At 42.4% G+C, this 23,828-nt stretch overlaps 4 protein-coding genes across 4 annotated transcripts; 2 read left to right on the top strand and 2 right to left on the bottom strand.

The window, feature by feature from the left end:
- Nucleotides 1-1,281: 1,281 nt before the first annotated feature.
- Nucleotides 1,282-5,104, top strand: LOC310811897 (uncharacterized protein). The gene is made up of 5 exons (XM_083680239.1): nucleotides 1,282-1,564; nucleotides 2,496-2,680; nucleotides 2,960-3,084; nucleotides 3,756-3,870; nucleotides 4,192-5,104. Exons 1-5 carry the CDS (start codon nucleotides 1,288-1,290, stop codon nucleotides 4,321-4,323), a joined length of 834 nt encoding a protein of 277 aa, XP_083536365.1. The 5' UTR covers nucleotides 1,282-1,287; the 3' UTR covers nucleotides 4,324-5,104.
- Nucleotides 5,105-6,693: 1,589 nt separating this feature from the next.
- Nucleotides 6,694-14,691, top strand: kcnk6 (potassium channel, subfamily K, member 6). Its single transcript, XM_083680744.1, has 3 exons — nucleotides 6,694-7,093; nucleotides 10,421-10,816; nucleotides 13,386-14,691. Exons 1-3 carry the CDS (start codon nucleotides 6,781-6,783, stop codon nucleotides 13,616-13,618), a joined length of 942 nt encoding a protein of 313 aa, XP_083536870.1. The 5' UTR covers nucleotides 6,694-6,780; the 3' UTR covers nucleotides 13,619-14,691.
- Nucleotides 14,692-15,105: 414 nt separating this feature from the next.
- Nucleotides 15,106-17,681, bottom strand: sertad3 (SERTA domain containing 3; the record flags this gene model as incomplete). Its single annotated transcript, XM_083681192.1, has 1 exon — nucleotides 15,106-17,681. One exon carries the CDS (start codon nucleotides 17,679-17,681, stop codon nucleotides 16,869-16,871), a length of 813 nt encoding a protein of 270 aa, XP_083537318.1. The 3' UTR covers nucleotides 15,106-16,868.
- Nucleotides 17,682-19,561: 1,880 nt separating this feature from the next.
- On the bottom strand, nucleotides 19,562-23,171 carry blvrb (biliverdin reductase B). The gene is made up of 5 exons (XM_083680923.1): nucleotides 22,966-23,171; nucleotides 21,679-21,840; nucleotides 21,278-21,367; nucleotides 21,047-21,178; nucleotides 19,562-20,157 (listed from the first exon to the last, which is right to left on the bottom strand). Exons 1-5 carry the CDS (start codon nucleotides 23,048-23,050, stop codon nucleotides 20,003-20,005), a joined length of 624 nt encoding a protein of 207 aa, XP_083537049.1. The 5' UTR covers nucleotides 23,051-23,171; the 3' UTR covers nucleotides 19,562-20,002.
- Between the last annotated feature and the right edge of the window lie 657 nt (nucleotides 23,172-23,828).

Here is a 23,828-nt window from a genome sequence, read left to right on the forward strand (position 1 = left end):
GTGCCCAGGGTCAAACCGAGGCCTGTCCGGAAGTGGAGAACATCCTGCAAGCCTGCAATTCATATCCAGGAGAGGACTCACCAGAGCGGGGAGGATGCTGGAGTGGACACTCTGGAGGGGGGGCAGGAAAATGGGGACAAAGCAGGGTTTCCGAACACCGATCATATCAGCCAGAGTGGGAAACAGGACAGAGGGATTACCAAAACCCCCAAATGCTGTCACGCTCTGACCAAGACCTGCATGCAGTGTCAAAGAAGGAGAGGAGGGCAGGGGAGCGGCGGCGGTGGTGGCAGTCAGAAGGGTGCTGCTGTGGGGGTACAAGATCACTCAAGTGAAGGTGTGGAGGGGATTAAAGAGAAGGAGGAGGAGGATAGGAGTACTCTCACCCGGTTAAAGCTCTGCGATTCCTGTCTACCTCCAGCTGACCCAGAAAACCAAAGCAGCAGTGGTGGCGACGCTCGGACCGGGGGACAGCTAGACAGTACCGAAGTACAAAGAGGGACGAATCGAGAAACCTCTCACGACAGAGACTACTTTCTGGACAAACTAGAGGACACAAACACCCATACTGGGGACAAAGATGTAGCCAACAGTGTCATCATGAGACATGCAGAAGACTTGGACGTGGGTGGTATAAATGGGTTTGTGGATCATATGAAGTCTACAAAGGTAGAATTAGATTGGCTAGAGGGAAACAAGGGGATAGTGGAGGCTAATGTGCCCAACAGGTGGATACAAGGTAAATCCCCAGACAGACATTGTTGCTCTGAGAAGGGCTGCCTGCCATTCTACTCAGCCACTCTACCACCCAGTCCAGCAGGGGGCAGCATTTCTACAGCTGACGTTAAGACCAGCTGCAATCATCAGAAAAAACAAGAACATGGTGAGTACGATAATGAGCGTCATAAGAAAGACCTGCCAGTGGAGGAAGACCCTTTGGCTGTGGGTCAGGAGGAGTCAAATGAATTTGTGAGTGAGCTGTGTGGGGAAGAGTTCCAGTCCACAACACCCAAGGCAAGGGACCCTTGTGAGGAGCATGAAGAGACACTGTCTGAGGCCAGACTGGTGGAAGCAATGGAGGAGCATGAGTCAGAGGAGAAGTATAGGTCAGAGGAGAGGTGTATTTCTGCCCTACCAGCTGCCCTGACAGAGGAGGGAGAAGGAGGAGGATGGAGGGAGGCAGAGGCTGGGCAGACCGATAATTCCCCCTCACGAGGCCTTGTCATTGCTGCCGGCCCTGCTGCTTCTGTCACACAGTCACCACCTAATCCAGCCCCTCTGGGAGCCATGGCAACAGGCCTCCCGGCAGCTCGGGAGTGGGGGCAGACAGACGCCGGGGGAGGTGGGGCGCCGGTGCTGCTAGCTAGCCCAGAGGAGCAGGAGCAGGAGAGGGGCCCGGACGAGGGCAGCAAGGTGGCCGCCAACAAGGGGTTGCTGGACGGGGGGCAGAAGGGGGAGAAGGAGGATGATTTTGGGCTTTTCATGCAGGCAGGGGAGCAGCCGCCCTGGGACGCCGGCTTTACTGCATCAACCCAAGTGCCTTGTGGGAAAAGTGAGAGTGTCGGTAAGTCCCCCTACTGCACTGTTCCGACATGTGACTGGATAACTCTTAAAGTTACAGCCCAGAAACTACAAACATTTTAAAAATAGAACATTCTTATGAATATCAAATGCTGTGGCCGGATGATTATGCAAAGTAGAATCCAGAATTAGAGCAACAGCAACAACAATCAGTCTGAAAAGGTTTTGAACATTCGAGATGAAGGCTCTGCTGGGAGACTGCAGTAGCAGCTCTCTTGTTTTGGTACGCACAAAGCGGCCAGAGCATGTAGGTCTCATTGTTCCCACGGCTAATTAGTTAGTCTAGTCTGAACTGACTAGAAGGCTTGAACGCCCTCTCCCCTTCCAAACTCATGTGAAGGTACAGTATTAATGATTTAAAGCGCTGTCTGGAATGTTAGTGCCGGTGCTGAAGGCTTTGGGATGTAAGCCGTGTTAGCGTCAGGACATGGGGCTCAGTGTTAAAGGGACAGAGACCCGGTCAGCTCCACAGGGATGGCGAGAGAGCAGCATGGAGGATTGCAGCATAAACATTTAGTACTTCCGTGTGACTATACTGTACCTATACCCTATAGTTTATAAAGTGCCCAAATATCAATGTACAGTATAGTGTTAATACAAGGCCTCAATAATGGTTGTTGTTGTTGTTGATGGTGACAATGATGATGCTGTTGATAATAATAATAATAATGATGATGAGGGCTATATCATCATGCTTAAATGCAGACAAGACCCAAAGCTCAAAAAACAAGCCAATTAACCATTACAAGGTACTTTTTTGTTGTCCATTCAGGTCATTTGAATGATGAATCATTTGAATTGAATTTTTTTTATCTATTTGTAGCATACCCTACACTTCAGGCAGATCTGCATGGTGCATGAAATATCATATCAAGGAATACAAATGAATACAGGCCTTCTTGTTGTCCATGCAGCACCTGCAAACCATTCCATCACAAAGGACTGGACGTCAGGTTGGACGGACAGCTCATTCCATCAACCAGAAGACACCTGGACAGCCTTCTCAAATGATCTAGTGGAGGAGGAACAGGAGACAACAGGACAGTGGTGGCCCACAAATGCTGTGGAGGACACGAGTCGTTCTACTGGGCAAAATGTGGTAGGGATTTCAATGTTTCCACAGTAGTTTATCAAAGATATGACTGCAGTATAATGCTCTGTCAACTAGCAGCCTAAGGCGATGCAAATGCAATCATTTAAAACAGATGCATGCTGAGATATTACTTATTACTTACATAACTGGTGACAACCAACAGGAACTTCACATCGAAAATAAACAACAGCAGGGTGCACTTCCCAATTAAATAGGACAGTCCAAGGGAATTGGTTGTAAAGAATAAACCATTATACCTCCTCATTTTCATTTCCCTCTTCTCAGGATAATGTGTTTCTGGAGGCCTTTCCCTCACTGTCTACTCCATCGTGTGAGTCTAATGCTGTCTCCACACTCACTCAGCTCCTGAGGGGGGTCCTGGATCAGGGAAGCTCTGCAGAGGTTCATGGGTAAGTGGGCCAAGATTTCATAACATACTTTTTGTTATCTACACCAGCTCAGGCCAGGGAATGATCTGAGTTTTGTTTTTGTATCAACAGAAAGTGCACAGAATTGGTTTGCTTTCCGATTTAATGTAAAGTAAGTTTGCCTAAAGTAGAAGCTTTGACAGTGTGTGCCGTTGCAATGACGAGTAGTTTTGTGAGGCATCTTTGATTATGTCGCCATCTAGTGGAAACCATGCGGAGCCACAATACCACAACACATATAATCAAGTCTCATCCGCCACCACTATTCAGACTTCGTCATAGCAATGAAGCGGCTACATCAGTAATTTACAATGGGGGAGGGCATATAGCAACACGAACTGCACGTCACGCACGAAAAGCGAAATGAACTTCGCGATAGGGGCGTGCCTCATCCGGGCTTTTTGGGGATTCCCCGAGTGAAGTTCACTTCTCATGTTCACTCGGTAAGAGTTAGTTCGAGCCCATGGCCAAAAATAATCTGCATTTCAGTGAATGTTTCATCCAATTACTCAGTATTGGTTTTATGAGACCATGGCAGATTCGCAATGAATGAAAAGGGCATGGTGGTTGAATTGTGTGTAAATGATTCAGAACTGTGGTGATATTTTCATACATTCACTTAAACAGTTGTGTTTGGTTCCTTTGTCTTGTAGCTTACTTGATGGATACAGTGACCTAAACAAGATGATTGGCTTGAAATACAAGAGGGCCAATGTTGTTTCCCGTGAACATCTTCTGCAATCGCTACATTTGGACCAGAGTTACACAGTGGGTATTTAATTTTACTGTTAATTTAATGGACTGTAAACAATTATAATAGGCCTAGATCTAGCCATGTCATGAGGCAGAAATGCTACAGCCATTTTAATCAAAAGTCTATACTATGCCACATGCCTGTTACACAGATTTATCTACACATATTCATACGTTATCATAAAACAGTATGTACTTAATACGTTATCATAAACCAGTATGTACTGTAGGTTGACATGGTATGTTGACTGTTAACTGCACTGTTGCTCAGATAGCAAGCAAATGACTGTGTGACTAAATGTTATTGAATCATTATGTATCTCCTTCTGTGTCCAGGACAATGTGACTGGGCCCCGGACAGCCTATCAACAACCTAGTCCGTCTGGCTTCTCCTCGTCCAATCAGCATGCACAGGGCACTGGAAAGAGACGGTTATCTTATGACCTCAACAAAAACATCAGGGAATAACCCAGATTCCCTCCTTGCCTGACTGTGAACAAATGTAGTGGAATAACACATTTTTTTCACATAACGTAGGACCTAAAGCGAGTACTACTCTGGCTTTTACTTACTCTGTTTGTGGACCACCTGATCACCACCTTCAATGCCCTATTTTTTTAGTGTTATTTTGGCTTTTTTGTCCAACAAATATGCGTAGCAGAGACCGAGATTAAACTGGAAGTGTTTTCATGCAAGGAAATATTAAAGACATGGGCAGTTTGAAAAGTGGACGTTTGTACCCTCCTTCCCATGTCCCTCTCCCTTTCCCTTCTCCCACAAACTGCAAAAAAACAAATATACACTATGCGTCATGTGATGTCAATCACAACAGTGTGTTATGACAACCCATGGAGCAGATTCAGATGAGTAAACATTGAGAAGCATGAAACCTTCTCTTGTTATGATTACACATGATTGGGATATTTAAGACACTGCTGCAAATGTTACATTATGTTTAACTTAGGTGTGTCTGACCGCTGGTCAGAATGATACTTTGTCAGTGCTGACAATGGGAAAATTTAAGCAAATTTTGTGTTAGAGTCAGACCATGAAAAACAATCATCACATACTAAGATTTAGTTTGTTTCTCTCTGGTTTCCTTGTTTGTGGGCAAACTTAGTAGTTAGAAAATAATAATAATAAGTGGATGCCTGAGATTTGTACAATATGGGTTAGTTAAAATTATGAATATTTTCTGAGTTGCTGAAGTGAAAAAAGAGATTGTCAACTTGTTGATTGGTGTAATAAAATGATACTGTGTGATTTTTCATCCTCACCGATTTTCCCCCTTTCGCACCAGTTGTATGTGCTCCATCAAGTACCTGAATTATCAGCTTGCTTGGGAGTCTGACACAAAAAACCTGTGAGAAAAGCAAATTCACATCCAAAATGGTTTGTTTAAAGATTGTTTCTCTCAGAATGTTCAGTTAGTATGGACTAGACCTGTTGGTCCGTGACACTGCAGTGGAGTGACAGAGTTCCATGGGTCATACACTGGAAATGCAACACCTACAAATGGCATACTTTGAATTACCACACTGCCAGCCTGAACACTTCACAGGACTGTGCAAAGTGGGCCTTCAAATGAATACTTCATACTATTCATAGCATATGCTAACCCATTGGTCACGTATGTCCCCTGCTTTTATTACCTAATGAATGTGAAAGTATGATGGTATGTAGGCCTACAGCAAGCCTCAATAGTTATAATATGAGGGGTTTTTGGTTGCTCAGGATGCTGATCTGTGGTGCTGAATTGGTTAATGGTAAATTGCTGAGTCAGAGCGTCTGTCCCACCAGATAACAGAGGATTGTGTTCATGTGGAAATGTTGCCCTCCGGTGGCCCTCAATGACCCCTCAGTAAGCCACTAAATAAAGTAAACAGCATGTTTGCATAACGATTAACAACAATCATCCCACCACACTGATGTCGCATGGCTCATACAAATACAACAAATTTGTTTTTCCTGCTTACCATGTGATCTGGTCTCTCCTTTGATCACATGTAATATTCATACAGTATAAGCCCAGGCTCTGGGGAGAACAGAAGACGTAAAGGGGCAATCTATTTTTGGTACATCCATTTTTGGATTTTAAATGATTGATATATATAATTATTAACAAATGTAACTTATAAATGCCTCCTGAGCTTAGTTCAACTGTCTTACCCCAACAGAATCCAAAATATACGCTTGTTTTACTCCATTGTTGTAAACAATGTAATTGTAAACAAACACTGTATACTGTTGCTTCAACACATGGTTAATTACCATTTTTAACTCATTGATGGTCAGTCCCTGCATCAATAGCTCCATCTATGTATTGGAGAGGGGTTACATTTCTACAGCCCCATCCCTCAGCTGTTTACCAAATAAAGTGGTGGAGAGAATGCTTTGTTATTGTGTGAGTCCCAGATTGACCTTTTAAACTGAGAGGCAATATGGCCGGGTTCCACTTCTGCGCCTAGTCTTGCGCCCCTTGACCCCATCCCCAGAAGAGGACCGGATAGGTCAGGAACATGGTGACTTCACCTTGCTCAGGTGCATCAATGCAAGTCAATTTCTGCGCAAGCTAGGCAGTACCGTTCATATTGCTGAAACCACATCAATGACATGACATAACGTCTGATCATCTCATCTGGAACGCACCTATTTGGGACTGTTCATGAGATTTAAATGAAACATTTAAAACGTTGCAGAAAGAAATACAAATTGTTTTGCACAGTAAAGCAGCTAGAGCCGATCCTGCAACGTTCCTGAGTGTATCACTATTTGACTCTAAACACACCCCCTGGTAAGAGTGGGTGGAGGGTGATGAGAAGGTGGGGTTCAATTAGGACTGCCCAAACAGCTACAGTAAAACGGAGGCAGAAGGAAAAATAAAGCATTAGTTTGACTGATGACAGTGCGAACAGAAAACGAGAGATGGCCGTGTACAAATCTTGGATTCTGCTTGCAGGTTTCATACTTTTTTATATCACATATCTATTGCTCGGAGCGCTAGTTTTTTCCAGCATTGAGCGGCCGGTGGAGGACCAACTAAAAAGGGACATACAGGTTCTGAAACAACAGTTTCTCAATCAAAGCTGCGTGGATGCAACATCACTCGAAACGTTTTTAGTGAAAGTTTTGCAGGCCAACACGTATGGTGTGTCTATCCTTCGGAATTCCTCCGTGAGTTCAAACTGGGACTTGGCTTCCTCTTTGTTTTTTGCCAACACTTTGGTCACGACAGTCGGTAAGTATAACTTATTTGTTAAAACATCTGTTTCCTTGTTGTTTTGACCAAGATGTAGTCACGACCTACAAGTTAAAATCATAATTGAAACAGCGAAAATGTGCGATTAAAAGATTTTTGATACAACAATTACATTCTCAGTTGCAGCTGTGGCTTTTTTTTTTTTTTTTTTTTTTTTTTTAATATAAATGTACCGGCGATCAAAACATGCCACGTCTAAACACGCCCTGACCTAAAAAAAAAAACACACCTTGCCCCTACTCCAGAAACACTTGGATATGAGAAGATTGGAAAGTTGTGAGGAAGATGACAAAGATTTCACCCAGCGTATCAGAGCGTATCAACCCCTAGCAAACTGCTTGAGCAAGATGGTACTAGTACCATCTTGCTCATACAAGCAGTTTGCTAGGGGTTGCTTCTGGAAAAGTCCATGGTTGCTTGACCTTTTATCTAAGTATAGGTTTTTACATTTACATTGAGGTAGGCCTGGGCAAGTTAGTTTGTCCTCTTGTCTCAGCTAGTAGGTCTATAATGAAAGAACAACCTGCTTGGTTGAAAAGTAATGTAGCACTTAAGCTGTCTTTTACTAAGGGTCACACATAGTGAGCATGATCACCTAAAGATACAACAGCTCAAACGTGTCATTGTCATCATATATACAGAGATGAGATGGCAAACTCACTTGTCAAGTTGAAATACCCCCACCTGTGCCATCGAATTGCTAGCTTTTCGGTGGTGTAGCTGGTTAACATTGGGTATTTCGGTGACAGTCATGTGTGTTGGCTATACTGAGGACACAGGTTCAAGGCTCGGAGTGCGAGGAAGCAATACTGTTTGGGGTAGTGTGGCGCACGTTACATTGGTGCTGTGACCTGGATCTGCAGTTGCGCTCAGCTCAACGGCTGGGGTCTCTTGGCTGTCATGAGTTTAGAGGGGTGACTGTAACTGAGTTGATATGATAAACTCACTCCTCAAGTTCAAATGCCCCTACCCACACCACCAAATTGCTAGCTTTTCAGTGGCGTAGCTGGTTAAAATCAGGTATTTCCGTGACTGTCACGTATGTTGGCAATACAGAGGACGCATGTTCGAGACTCGTGAACTTGGAGTGCAAGGAAGCAATACTGTTTGAGGTGGCCTGTTACATATGCAGGCAAATTATAAACTACCTTAAGCAGAGTCAGGCAAATGCACAAGTGGCAGATATCAGGGCAAAGTTTCCCTCAAGATAAGTGTTGTTTTTTACTTCATACTAGTGTCAGTGCTCAATACTTTCGACCTCAGGGCAGAGGGATGCATTAACAACAAATGTTGACTTGACACTAGTGTGCGGGAAAGGCCACAGGTTAAGGCACATATCTGGTTCCTCTAGAGTATGAGGGACTGCAAGTGTAGATAAGGGTATTTTCACTCCAGTGGTGAACTTGTGTAAAGATGCCAGCCTCCACACACAAACAAGAGTGCTACATGAACATTTCATCAGACTTAATTTGCTTATCTTTTCTTTTTTTTTATTCCAACATGCAGGAGCAAAACATTTTCTTTGATACTTCATATAGTTGTTCAACTTTGTCTTTCTGTATGCTAATCTTGGGTTAATTATGTTTACTACCATGTCTGTTAGTTATTTGTACCTTGGAGCCAGCAGTGAGAGAGCTGCTTGCCCTGCTAACTGTAGGCTCATGTGACCAGGTTGGAGTCCATATCTGTAATATATTTGCATTATGACCTCAGCTGTTCATCTCACTGCATTCAGTGACATGTTTGTCTTCATGTGTTGTTTGACCATGGTATTGCATTGTAGAGCATTTCTTTGCTCTAGTTTTTCGGTCGCATAGCTGGTTAAAATCAGGTATTTCTGTGACGGTCACGCATGTTGGCGATACAGAGGATACATATTCGAGACTCGTGAACTCCTACTAATCATGTCACTAATCATGTATCAAAGTCACTAATCATGTATCAAAGTCACTAATCATGTATCAAGTCATTTTAAAACAATGTTAGTTGAATGCTATAGAGTGATGGGAAAGGCAATTTGGTCACACATACTGTACAGTCTCTGTAAGGATTTGTTGAGGAGAGGTTTGTTCAGCAGTGATCACTGAACAATGCTCTACTTGACAACAATTGTAGAACTCGTGAACTAGTCAGGAAGCTATATTCAGCCACATATAATAGGTTCCCTAAACTAAAATGACTGTTCATTACCTTTAGAGCTGCAACACAGAGACAGCTTTGTTCTCGTCGTATAGGCCTCACTCTCAGTTAGACCTAGTGGAAGAGGGCCTCTCATGTTTGCAGGTGTTATTGCAATTCCCTTTCACAAAACAGCTTGTCTCTTTTTTTTATTAAAAAGGGAGATGCAATAGCTGTGTTCATCACTCTCACTCCAATTTCACTTTTCAAATCAAACTTTATTGATGTAGCACATTTCATACACAGAGGCAACACAGTACGCTTCACAGAGAATAATAATTAAATAAATAAATGCAGAAAAGAAAGTTAGAGAGACAGCGAGTCAAGGGGGCGCTGGTGAGCAGCAACGTGTGAGGACGTGTTTTTGGGGGCTCCTGATTGTGGCGAATCATTTATCAATAATGAGTGATTAAAACCTCCCCTTCCACAGTGGTGTCTTAAGTCCTCAATAAGGCTCAGTCCCAGGTGATCAATTTCTTGTTATTTTCTGCCCTTTTGGTTGCAAAATGGTAAAAAGGAAGACCAAAGACACGTGCGAGCAGTGTCGCCCCGGCAACTCTGAGCATCAGTAGATATAGTTGCTGTCCCTCCACCTTTGGATTTCATAAACGAGGAGAATCTAAAATGGCTTCCAAAATATTTATCTGTTTTAGTGTGAATTTAATATAACATTTGTTTGGAGGCTGTTGATGCTCAAACAGATACATGTTTTGATAACTTTGTTTCCTGTTGTTACTTCCTGTTGTTAGACTGGTCGACCATTTTTACTGTTTACTGACGCTGTCAAGGATTGTTGACTTGCATAAAAGTATTCTCTTGTTCCCATCACTTTCTTAGACATTATAAGTAAATAAGCCATATCATGGTGACATGTATTTTGTATGTTTTAAGGACTGTAGACTATACCCCTCAATCAGTCATCAGAATACCATGTTCTCAGTCTATTGTTTACAGAGCTCAGTCTACTGTGATGAATTCATAAATTAATGATGATTTTATTAATGTGGTGCCCAGGCCACAGGCCATCGAAATAAATACTGTTTAATAATTCATGTATTGGGGGGGGTCCTAAAAATATCTCTTTCTCTGTCATTCTCTCTCCCTCCCTCTCTTCCTCCCTCCGTCTAGGATATGGCCACACCACGCCCCTGACAGATGCAGGCAAGGCCTTCTCTATCTTCTACGCCCTCCTGGGTGTCCCCTTCACCATGCTGGTACTGACTGCCTGTGTCCAAAGACTCATGCACCTGCTGACCTATTGGCCCATCGGCATGTGCCAACGGCGGATTGGCCTTGAGCCGCGCACCGCCACCGGTGTCCACTTTGCCGTACTGCTGCTTCTGGTGGTGCTAGGCTTCTTCGTGGTGCCCGCCGTGGTGTTCAGCGCCATCGAGGAGAGCTGGTCCTTCCTGGATGCTATCTATTTCTGTTTCATCTCTCTGTGCACCATCGGCCTGGGAGACTACGTGCCCGGGGAGCAACCTGGCCAGAAGCTGAGACCGCTCTATAAGATCTCTGTTATGGGTGAGTCATACCGTGTGTCGCTATGTTTGATAACAGGGTGTGACTCATTGTGTGATAACAAGGAACAGACATGTTGTATACCTTGGTCGAGTCTCGAAAGTCTTTCCTTGCTTTCTCACATCCTCTATCCTCGCCTTCTTCTCAGTCGACTCATAGTTTCGCTTTCCCCTCAATTAGACAACAAGATGATGTATAGTGTAAACTGTGGCTGAGTGATTTGGGTGGAGTTTTTGTCACACACATGTTAAATAGAGTTTTGACAGAATGCAGACACTTGAGTGAAGTGTCAGTGTTAGGACGAACATCTATCTCTCATTAGCCGAAACACAGCATGTGGGGTGACCGCCAGCCCAGAGACAGGCCCTCTGGTGGAATATTATTTGTCTTTCAGTCAACTCGTTTCGACATCTCACTTATGGGATATTTACATTTACATTCATGGCATTTAGCATGTAAGACGCCTTTATCCAAAGCGACTTACAATAAATACATTTGACTAAGTAAGTGAATCATCTATCAGTCATCATAAGAAAAAATAATTTATGCTAGGACCAGGGGCCATTGACAGTCACAATGCTAGAAGAAAGGAAGTTGTAATTTATTTACAGGGGGGTAGTGAGGATGAAGAGGGACAGTTAAGATGTAGCCTGAAGAGATGGGTCTTCAATCTGTGGCGGATATGCAGCCTTTCGTAACCTAGAAAAGTAACTTATGTTACTTTGGGTTATGGTAGGTCACCCTGGTTCTCTGAAGGAGATGAGGGAGCCATCTCACTCATGGGATATGCACCCTTTCGTAACCTATTTGCTGAAACCCTATCCAATCACGCCTGGCTACGGCAATCGGGGCATTGTACAAATGTCCCAAAGTGGACTTTGGAGCTGAGTCGGCTGAAAGAGAACTTTGGGTTATGGTATGTAACCCTGGTTCTCTGAAGGAGTCTCACCCTTCTTTTACGGCCTTGTGAAGAGGTAGTTAGCAGAATAAAATAGATGTGTGGGGCAGTAGCCAATAGGCTGGGCTGGGGCGGGGTCATCCATGTAAAGCGCTCCTGGCCTGTTCCAGGTTTTCACAAATAGGGTATGCAAGGTTGTTTATCCCTTTGTGAGATGCCTCACTCATCTCCTTCAAAGAACCAGGGTGACATACCGTAACCCAAAGTTCTAAATGTGACACAGCAGAGACGTTCACACCTGATGTGAGAAATAGCACATCTGAGTTTTTGCCTCTCACAGCGTCGTGAGGCCGGGTCGAAGTGTTAATAATGTTGGAGGTGCTTCAAGAACTATGTACATTACCTGCTGTGTAACTGCTTGTTCTGTTGAAGACTTAAAACAATCCTCAACATGTTAGGGTTAAAGGAGGCAACTAGACCCCCTCAACTGGTGCTAGACTGTCTACATGTGGTTGGGGTACACACATGTTGATGAGCAAATGACAGAACATTGTTGCACTCTCAACCCATACGTGTTACTCTACATGTGTGATTCTGATACCGCTGCAAAGTATTGTGGTTATCTGTATAATATTTGGCTGTTTAATGTATTAATGGAGGTCAAATGAGGCCCTCTTGTGGCTTTCTGAGGTAAAAGGCGTCACGGCACTGCCTTTCCTCCACCTCTTGTATCCTGTCCTTGCTATATGAGGAAGATTAGTATAGGAAAGCTCTCAGCTTGTGGAAGTAACTAGAATAGCCACTGTCTATTGTCACTTGTTGCACCACCAAATGGGGGAGCATTTGCTGCCACATGATGTTTTTTTTTTTTTTAAATTGATCAGAATCATGCTCTTTGTCTCTGAGGTCTAATTGAGTTTAGTTTAGAATGACCCTTAATTCTCTCTGAAAATAGCCTCACTGTGTTGACCTTGGTTGTGTGTGTGTGTGTGTGTGTGTGCGCGCGCGCGTTGTGGGCTCCTCATTGCCTTGTGGTGTTTAAATACATGTTAAAATGATACTCTAACACATTTTGAGGTGTGCTTGGAGTTTGCTCTTTTTGTACTCTGTTTCTGTTGTACCACGCAAACTTAATCAAGCAGCAATACATTTGACCAAAGTCTGGGTGTTTCAGGCACTATGTAGGCCACATCCCCTCAGATTAACCTGATTGGTCATTCTTGTTTCCGAGGAGGATTAGCCGTTAAACAGGGTGTTTAGCTGGAGTTTCAGTACTTTCTTTAACCCCCTCCCCCCAAAAATGACTGAACATGGGCGTAAACAATAACATCTGGGAAGCGTGCTTACTCACAACATGGCTTGACTCAGGTTTCCATCAAGTATTTAGTGTTTCTGAATATTCAAACAAGTGTGGTCTCAGTCTGCGTACTGACTGGCACTGAGACAAATACTGATCCAAATGGCAAATGAGATAGGTAACTTTACTGTACTATACATAACTTTATTGTAATATTTGAGCATACTTGTCCATTTTAGGGGACCATTATGTGGGATTAGAGGGTGTGAGAGAAAGAGATTAATGTGTTCATGTATTTTTAATTACACCCACAGTGTACATGTTCGTCGTCCATGGAGCTGATGTTAAACTGACTGTGTATTTTCTGTCCTCTGCAGTGTACCTATTTGTGGGGCTGATGATGATGTACCTGGTCCTGCGGGCCTTCCACAAGATGGCTGACCTGCATGGCCTCACCGCCTTCTTCCAGCTCCCTCACTGTGATGAGGACTTGGAGGAGGACAAGGAGCCCATCGTGGAGGCCTGTGAGGACCAGCAAGAGGCAGAGAAGGCTATGACCAAGCACCTTGACCCCCGCTCCCAGGTCTCCTATAACTCCATCACACGATAAGGACTCCACTCTCAGCTGGTCCTTTCCTCCTTTATACCAGTGTGGTCCAGCAGTTGCCTGTTCTACTCCAACACAGAGATATGCTTAAAATGGGAAAAAAAAGAAAACAATCATTTACTTGCGAGGCAACTCGCTGTACGTGTTGTGTCTGACTGTCCTGCTACGGCAGCCCAAGTCAAACAAAAAGGAACACAACCAAAATCTTCAAATGCACCGGTGCACCCGATGGAGACTTGGCACGGGTTGGTCTTTTACATGGGATACGGCTGTTTTGTTCCAGAGCCTGCAATGGAGCACGTGGTTGGGACTGAGGACTATCATTCTTTAACACTTTTGTTTCTTGTCCAAATATATATCAAGTTATATATGTCTATCAATGTTCATCAGAAACCAAACTTGTCTTGTGTGTGCATTTTCATGTCACCCTTTGTGGTTGAGTGTCATTTAGCTTTTGCGTCAGTTAGGTATTTAGCTAAATTCAATGCTCAACACTAAATTGATTGTTCACTTTTGAGAGAGGGCTTCACCGCTCCCAGTAACTCCAAAGTGAGTACAGATGTTACTGATTAAGCTTCTGCTTGCAGTCTTTGCCTGTACTGTAACATGTTCGTCACAACACAGAAATGATAGGAATCCAAAGGGTGAAAATAGAGGGATGAAATGTGGTTGTTTTTTTTAATTTATGCAATCCATGAGACAGTATAGCTCATCATGAAACTAATTGCCAGTACCTGTGTGTTATCATAGTATTGTGCAATATATTCTGTCATTGTGAAAGCTGAGTGTATTCCAGACAAATTCCGTCCATCTCGAAGGATGTATGACACATTTTACATGCACTTAAATTACTTAACACCGTCTTTCTTAAGAGACCTCCATCATTCAGAACACAGGTCACTTTTTATTTTTTCACAGGTGCTTTTCCGATAGCGTTCTTGTGAGCCAAATGTATCATGGTACTGTAATAGCTGTCATTTGTCACAGTCTGTAGGGTAGAAAACAAAAAGGGTGAAATGTAGCTACATTTGTAGAATGTACTCACAGCAAAAAATAAAATTGCTTTGTTATCTGTTTTTGCTGATTTGATAAAGTTTATTAAGACGTCATGGATATGCTATGCTACTGGGAAAGTTGAAGACTTTTTTTGTGATAGTTGAAAACTTCAGAAATGATCAAATTATTAGTTTGGAAATACAGAATGACAAAACAGGCAAGATTTTGTTCTGAATTTATTAAATAAACAATATGAAAGACAAAGACCATAGGTGTTTGCATAGACATGAGAACCTACGTGCTCTCCCATTATAAAAAACATTACTTAATAGAATACTTAATATGAACAAGACAAGCAAAACAGTGAAAAGTATTCATGTATTTACCATAAATAAATCCTTTCAAAACCGTTCTGTGAGACTGCAATAGATCTCTTTAAGAGTTGACAGTTCTTGGCAAAATAACTCTCCCCCCCCCCCCCATGTAAACAGTAAATTACAGTAACACCTCAAAGGTAGCCTGTGTTTTATGAAACAAGCATCGCCCCTGTATCTGGTACTTGAACACACACTGACAGTGATATTGAATAAAACCTTGTTGCAGAACAGTGCAATTGCACAATTCAGTGGTGTAACCCAGGTGGCAAGTTATATACCAATAATACATAATTCAAAAACTATAAATGTATCAGAAAGAAATATAACTAGTTTTGTAGGGGGATACAGCGGTCACAGAATTAAAAACAATGTGTTTCAATGTAGTTTTACTGCATTTATACAACATATGCCTCACTTTTGAAGTATTTGCACATGCAAGATCAAAGGGAAAAAAAATGATTCTGCTGTCACCAATGGTTGGTTTCAAAGTCATTTGAGGCCCATAATCTATACTGCCAAGTCTATTCGGCTACACATCCTTCTAAAATAAGGCCAGTTCGAGAATGTTGAATCATTCCTCACATGTACTGGTAGAAGACATGTAGAAGACTCTGTGGCTCCGTCGGTAGAGCATGGCGCTAACAACGCTAGTGGGATCGATTCCCGCTGGGACCATATATACTGAAAAATGTATGCACTCACTGCAATGTACAGTACCAGTCAAAAGTTTGGACACACCTTGCCAAGAGTGTGCAAAGCTGTCATCAAAGCAAAAGGTGGCTACTTTGAAGAATCTAAAATATAAAACATATCCTGGTTTGTTTAACACTTTTTTGTTTACTACTACTCATAGTTTTGATGTCTTCAATATTAATCCACAATGTAGAAAATAATTAAAAAAAATAAAGAAAAACCATTGAATGAGAAGGTGTGTCCAAACTTGTGACTGGTACTGTAAGTCGCTTCGAATAAAATGGCGTGTACATATGCAGGCCTTTATCCTGAGGTAAATACATGTTATTGTGGTAAAGCACCATAAAATCACTGTCAGTAACCTAACATTGAGGTACATTTGTATTTCCTGACACTTTAAATCATCAGTTAGCTACTGGCACAGCACAAACAAATTACAAGAAAATAGGCCCCCCTACTGTAGCGATACAGTACCTACAACAGAACTTGTACAGAACTAATACACTGCAGCCTTACAGCAGTTCAGAACTTGTGTGTGAGATAATGGAGGACAACATACATGTGTTGTGATCCCCTCACTAGGGTACAGGTGAAGGAGAATTCTTCACAGAAGACATTTCCCCATAGGTAAGAGTTTCTAAACAATTATCAATGTAACTTCAACGTTCCCCTTTTAAACATAAGATAACAACAACAAATCCCCCCCCAACAGTGGAAGGTATTTCAAAATTATTTGAGTCAATTCTACCAACTAGAATACTTCACTTAGAGCCCTTTCACTCGATGTGAGGTCCGGTGCAACAGGTCAAACTTCAATGATAAGTGACACGCTTGCACTAACCCCAACTGTCCACGGCACATGAGACGGGCTCTTTAGCTCTAAATATTTCCACTCTTTCAAATTTACAGCATTTCTATTAGTATAAAAAAATAGTAAAGATTAAATATCTTGATATAGGAATTGTAAAACTACAATTATTTCATACATCGCTACTAGAAAAGGTTAAAATAAATCTGTACAAATACGGTGTTGGAACAAGCCTTGTCCAACCTGTTATTTTCTGTATAAAAAAAACTGCTAATTTCAATAATTACAACACTATGCAGAACAGTATGAACACTACTTAATTTAAATGTCATGTTCTCTGTAGCTCATAGAAAGTCATAATATTCTCAAAGTCTCAGCATCAAGCCTCAACCAGTATCTCCATAATGTGTTCCAGCTCATTCAGGTCCCTCAAGTGCTGGTTAAGGGAGATCGGGGGGGGCGCAGCAGAGGGATGAAAGGACAGAGAGGGTAGATACTTGAGCAGCTCATCACTGGCTGCAGCAGAGAGGGCTCGAACCCCTGGCGTCCCCATCTCCCTCTCAATCACAGATGTGTCGATGTCTTGGAAAAGGTCATCGAGGGTGACGTCCTGCAGGTAGCTGGAACGCATGACCTCAACACTCCCAAGTGTCACCACCTCTGCGGCTAAGGCTCCTCTGCACCCCTCAGCCTGCCGATCTGCATGTTTGAGGCTCAGGTCTCCGGGAAGGTTCTCAATGGACCTGAAAACCGTCCGCTGAGGGGCCTGAGGACCCGACCCGCCATCGATGGCCATGTCGAGTTCTTTCAGGATGGAGGAGATGGCAGTTGACAGGCAGAAGTCCGTCTCAGAGGACACCCAGTCATCCTCTGTGTCCTCTGAAGCTACACCTGGGAGGCAGTTTGCTACACTGGTCTTGGCAGGGGGAGGATCCCTGTGTGATGGTGCAGTGGGTAGCATTGCAGCAGCCATACTGTCTGACCCAATTGGAGGCTTGATTTCTAGCTGTATCTGGTGCAGCGTGTTGGTTATCAACACGGAGCGCCGCAAACTGGGTTCCAACAGCTCCTGTCCGTGCTGGTACTTTTCGAGGGAGATATCCAGCACTGACTGCCGCTGCCTCTCCCATGCCCAACGGTCACCCATGGCATCGTCCTCCTGGAGTTTGCGCTTCTGCCCCTTGCCTATCATCCTTTGATCTGGAAAAACAAAACAATATTTAAATGGTCCGACAGGGCTCCACACTAAGCTTTTCCCAAGGTGGGAGGAATATAATAAATAAGTAAATAATATAAAACGTTGGCCCTAACGTGTATGACTGAGAAGATAATGCGTTCTGGACTAAAACATAATGAAGTCAGATTGAGAACGCCTTCCATTCTTAGTCATACCACCTGAGCCCTGCATTTCAAAACTTTGGGGGTCGTTTTCACAGACAAGGCTTAAGCCTAGTCCTGGACTAATTCACACTTTCAATGGCAAACTGCCAGTGAGGATGCTTTTTAGTTTAGGACTAAGGCTTAAACCTTGTCTGTGAAATCGGCCCTAAATCCAGATCAGAATGATCCGGATTCTTTTTTGCGATCCAGGATCAGATCGAGCTGGCCAATTTCCCCTTTACTACTCAAAATCTGCCATAGATCCGACCCTGCCTGGATCGCAAAAAAGAATCCGGATCATTCCAATTTAGTTTAAACGTTTTTGAAATACTGGGCCCTGGCTATCCATATTATATGGGCTAGTGGTGTTGACAAAGTTAGCTAGGTAAACATCATGTATTATGTTAATCCAACTATAAAACGTAAATTTTCCAGAAAAAATAGCTAATCAGTGTAGCTAACTCGACAGTGTAGCTAGGACCCCTAGATCAGTCAATGGCTCGTAGGATATAGGTAGCTAGCTTGCATAAAGTCAGACTGTGAAGAGAAACAACAAACCTATCGTGTTCGCCAGTCCTCGGACGCCGTCGGTTTATCTTATTCAGATAGGAACTAATCCCGTGGATCAAAGGTTAAATTAATAATTTTACTTAAAACGTCGACTAGTTCGACGGAGCTCCGCTGGCACAAGTACAATTATGTTTTAAACTCCCCGGCAAAAGAAGTCTAAACGGCTTCCCGCCTGAGAATTTGATTAGAGCTGACGCTGGAGTACAGTGGCATTATGGGACTTGACGTTTCAGTGGACGTTTCACCTTGCCATTGATACAACTACAAAAACAAAAATAAGTTCCAGAAGAAACTTCGTGGGCTGGCACAGACTTATTTTGGTTGTGGAAAGATTTTAAAGATGGTTTGATATGTTTTTGTAACAGAAGGTTTAACAACAACGTTTGGCCAGTGATTATATTTTAAAGACTGTCACGTCGAAATTGCCACACTGAATATCGGACAATATTAGACAAGCAGGCTACAAACACGAACATGTATTCATTCATTGAAAACTGCATTTTCGTGGACAGCAAACATAGTAGGCTTGGGATAGGCGTTTATTTTGCGGTTCGCCGACTGAAGTTATATCGCGACACACAACCTGACACACTGTAGCTCTACACTCACCGAGCACTTAATTAGAAACACCTGTACACCTTCTCATGGTGGAGGTGGTGTAATGGTATGGGGAATGTTTTCTTGGCACACGTTGGGCCCGTTAATACCCATCACTCATCGCTTGAATGCCACAGCCTATCGAGTATTGTTGCTGACCATGTGCATCCCTTCTTGGCCACAATTTACCCATCTTCTAATGGCTTCTTCCAGCATGATAAAAAGTCTCAAACTGGTTTCATAAACATGACAATGAGTTCAGTGGTCTTCAGTGGCCTTCCCAGTCACCGGATCTGAATCCAATGGAACACCTTTGGGATGTGGTAGAACGGGAGATTCACAGCTTGAAAGTGCACCTGAAAAATCTGCAGTTATTGCGTGATGCAATCATGTCATCATGGACCAGAATCTCAAAGGAATGTTTCTAACATCTTGTGGAATCAATGCCACGAAGAATTGAGGCTGCTGTGAGAGCGAAGGGAGGCCCTACCCAGTATTAGTGTTCCTAATAAGGTGGTCGGTAAGTGTATTTGTATTAGAAAACTTTATTTATGGATATAAAAATCATGACAGCAAAATGTCCTTATGAAAACTATATATGACATTTGTTGGCACAGCAAAAGTAGGCTATAATTACTCAATTTGTCAACATTAACATTCAATTGCTGTTGGCTGTAATTGTTAGAAGCTCTTTGCAAAGTGGTCAAAGTGCCTTGCAGCATACTTAGCAACTTGAAATGCATTAATTGTAAAAACATTAAAACGTACTACTAGCACATTGCATTGTCCATTAACAAATTAAAATGTATCCTACTTTGAAACTAAATATTATATTATTCGGTGTCTATTTAAAAAAATAAAAAAAGCATAATCGGCCATAGCCATAAAAAATGGCTTTTGATAATATAAGCTCAATGATATACTATAAAAATACAGGGGAGAGAGGATGACTTTATTTGTTCCAGCTTAGCTATATTCCCCACACACCCCAACAGTCTTCCCATCCCAGTCAGAGGTGGATAGGCACTTGACGAAGAAGTGTCCCAGATCATATTTGGAGATGGCCCGTCCTTTCAGCATGTTTTCTGTCACTGTGTACTTCTCTGTCAAAGGATGGTTGTCTGTGGGGAGAATGGTAAGTGTGATGAATGGACTTGTATATAATGTATATATGCCATTTAGCTGACACTTTTATCACATTGCAGTGAGTGCAAACATTTCAGTATAGGAGTACCAGTCAAAAGTTTGGACACACCTTGCCAAGAGTGTGCAAAGCTGTCATCAAAGCAAAAGGTGGCTACTTTGAAGAATCTAAAATATAAAACATATTCTGGTTTGTTTAACACTTTTTTGTTTACTACATAATTCCATATGTGTTCCTTCATAGTTTTGATGTCTTCAATATTAATCTACAATGTAGAAAATAATAAAAATAAAGAAAAACCACTGAATGAGAAGGTGTGTCCAAACTTTTGACTGGTACTGTAAGTCGCTTCGGATAAAATGGTACTGTGGTCCCAGCAGGAATCAAACCCACAACCTAAGCGTTGTTAGCGCCATGCTCTACCAACTGAGCCACACAGGACTTGTCTTCATTGAAAGTGTGATTTCGTCCAGGATTGTCCAGGAGACCACCCCAAATGTGTTTTATCCCAAGGTTAATCGATTCTTTTGCACAAAATCTTGGTTGTTTGTATTTTAATCCCATGAAGTGGCATTTCACCACTTTTGAACCTCATGTTCATTCATCACCAGTGACAATACCAATGACTACATGTGAAAACTGTGTTTTTCTGTTATGTAATCAAAAAGACGAGAAGAAAAGTAAAAAACAAAAGCTTTTTGACATGTGGACGTAGAAAACCGCATAGACACCGTGAAATTTATGTAGACACTGATATGGTGCTGAAGACAATGAATATGAGGTTAGAAAAGTGGTGAAATGCCTCTTTAACCTCTCAGAATTACTGTTAGAAATAAGCACTTTTGATTGTTAAGCCTACTACTCACCAGCGATGTGAGGTGGCATGACAGCCACATAGTCCAGTCCTGACTCCTTCAGTATCATGTGCATCCTGTCATGGTCTTCTGTGAGAGCCTGGAGCCTGGGCGGTACTTTGGATCGGTCCCACAGGAGGAATGCTGGTAAGCAGAGAGAGAAAATGTAACCTTTCAAGATTCAGGAAAGACTGGGAAGATTTTCCGAAAGTCAGGAAGACTTTTTCCAAGATTCCAATGTACCTGACATGCAGCCGACGACTTTGCGAATCCCGCGAGCTTTCATGGCCTCTAGGATGTTCCTTGTTCCCTCTGACATCATTGTTGTCGGACCTGGGAAGTGCAAGCTTATCTTGATCACAATGACTTCTCTGAGTTAATGCTCTGAACCTGGGCAATAGAAGGTAAAATGTGGACTTAAGCGACCCCTTGTGGATGTCTTGTCAGTGGAGAAAACACATATGCTTCGGACTCAGAAATACTTTCATTCTGATTCTTTGAAATTAATTTCAGCTTGCATAAAATGCTGTATTACATTTTGGGTTTGTGCATTCTTATACACTTGCATACATACATGCAAGGCTTAGATGCAAGTGAAGTGTATGTGCTGACATAGGCCTACGTATAACTGTTCAAAAACTCACTGAGGTCACTCCTGGTGCCCAGGACGATGATAACAGCGTCCTGACCCTCCATGGTCTTTTTCACGTCCTCCTTATTCTGGACGTCTCCCACCACCACCCTGGAGGCCTTGTGGTCCGCAGGCAGTCTGCCAGGATCCCTCACCAGCACGGTCACATTGTAACCTTACATCATGAAACACTTTAGTTTAATCATTAAACACATAGTTTCATTACGATTAAACAGTTTTGAGTATAGGATAGCTTCTGTGGCTACATCACAATATTTAAAAGGGGCTTATTTTCCTAATTTCCACTGATCTGAAAAAATAGACTAAGTGTTTTCCATGATCTATACAGTTCTGTATCACTAGTGTAGATCAAGGAAAAGGGACGAGGAGAGGAACCACTATAGCCCTTGAATCATCTATTGTTGAAAAACCATTTGAAGATCTCACTGAAACCATTTGAAGATTGACTTCTACGCAGTTGACAGTAGGCCTAGTGGACAATGATTAATGGACATATGATAATCAATTAAACGCTTATACTCATTTAAAGTTTTAGAAGATTATGGTCAGTTAAATACACGCTGAGGATGAAACGAATTAATTCATTTCAATGCACGTCAGTTCATGCCCTAGAAGTGAGTGACTTGAAACATAACCTCGACCTGTTTTAGAGGTACAACTGATATTTGAAACCAGATATCAAATTTAGCTTATCTGAACTGAGACCACCCTCTCTGTTTAAGCGCGATAAACAGACAGTCAAGTGTATCGCCTATCGGGTACTGCAATACACGCTTCCATCACAATCATGACTCAGCAGAAAAGTACGACTTGCATGACTCAGCAGTTTATGTCCCGTGATCACCGCACAACGAAACGAAAATGCTTTGACACCTTTGCACATTTTTCCAGATGTAGTAGTGTGTAGACCTATACCAACTTTACCATAGCCAACATGGCACAGGCTACTGACCTGTCAAATAAATAAATAAATGATTTGAATATGATGACGATTAAATAGATTTGACAGACAGCACATGAGATGTCTTGTCTACTTCAAAATGAGCCAAAGTTCATAATGCATGATTGCATTATGAACTTTGAATTCATTATGAACTAATAATTTTGTGATATTATAAACATCTATAATATACAGTATCAGCCTAGGCATGTTAGGCAACGGTTTGATTTTGTAACACTAAGGGCCGGTTTCACAGACAAGGATGCTTTTTAGTCTAGGACTGGGCTTAAGCCTTGTCTGTGAAACCGGCCCTAAAAGTTTGAATGGGAGCCGCCTCACCTGCTGCAACAGCCTGTGGTAAGGTCACCAGTCCTGTCATTCCTGTAGCACCAAAGATCGCAACATTCTTGATCGTGTCTGACATAATTGCAGAATAAAAGACAGTCACTGTTCATAGAGCCTTGCAACAGAGTGGCAGCATTCCGCTTCGTTGATCACATGCAACTTTGTACCCGAGAAGTGGCGTGTCGTATAATATCAACCGCTCACATTTACATTGATCTGATTTGACGCTTCTCGTAGAAGAAACGCCCCCTTTTTAGATAACAAAAAATTCTTGCTTCCGTAACAGACTCCTCCCAACCCTATCGATTAAAGGACAACGGACTCTGTTTTTGGTTTAAGGCACAATCTGGTCATTTAAATTCATGAAGGCTATTGATTCTAGAATAATATGACTTACATGCTAATGAGCTTTGTACTGTCCTACCTTAGCATAACTCAATATAAGGTTGTTTTACAGTGGTTGTAAACAATGTATTTGTAAACAAAACAGCTTTGAGATATGTTTAAAGGAGGACTCCACCGCGGGAGTAACCACATGTTATGATGCAATTTACCTGAACTCTAGAATGTGTTGTGTGGGGTTGTCCGGGGTGGTGTGACGATTCACTGTACAGTATAGAACGTCTACACCCCCTTTCACCAGAGACTCCACCCACCCTTCTCATCGCCTCTTTCTGCCCTCTAGTAGACGTTTCAAATCACTGGGTGGTGGGACCCCCCTCAACCACAACTTTAACTTAATCTTTCACTTTTGCTGCATGCTCCTTATTTAAGCACAGAGTTCAATACTTTAGTTTACAAACTAAATTGAAGAAACAAGTGAAGTGAATAAAGAAATGAAGGGCAAGCAATATTGT

The sequence above is a fragment of the Argentina silus genome (assembly GCF_951799395.1).
Source record: "Argentina silus genome assembly, chromosome: 11".
Lineage (NCBI taxonomy): Eukaryota > Metazoa > Chordata > Actinopteri > Argentiniformes > Argentinidae > Argentina > Argentina silus.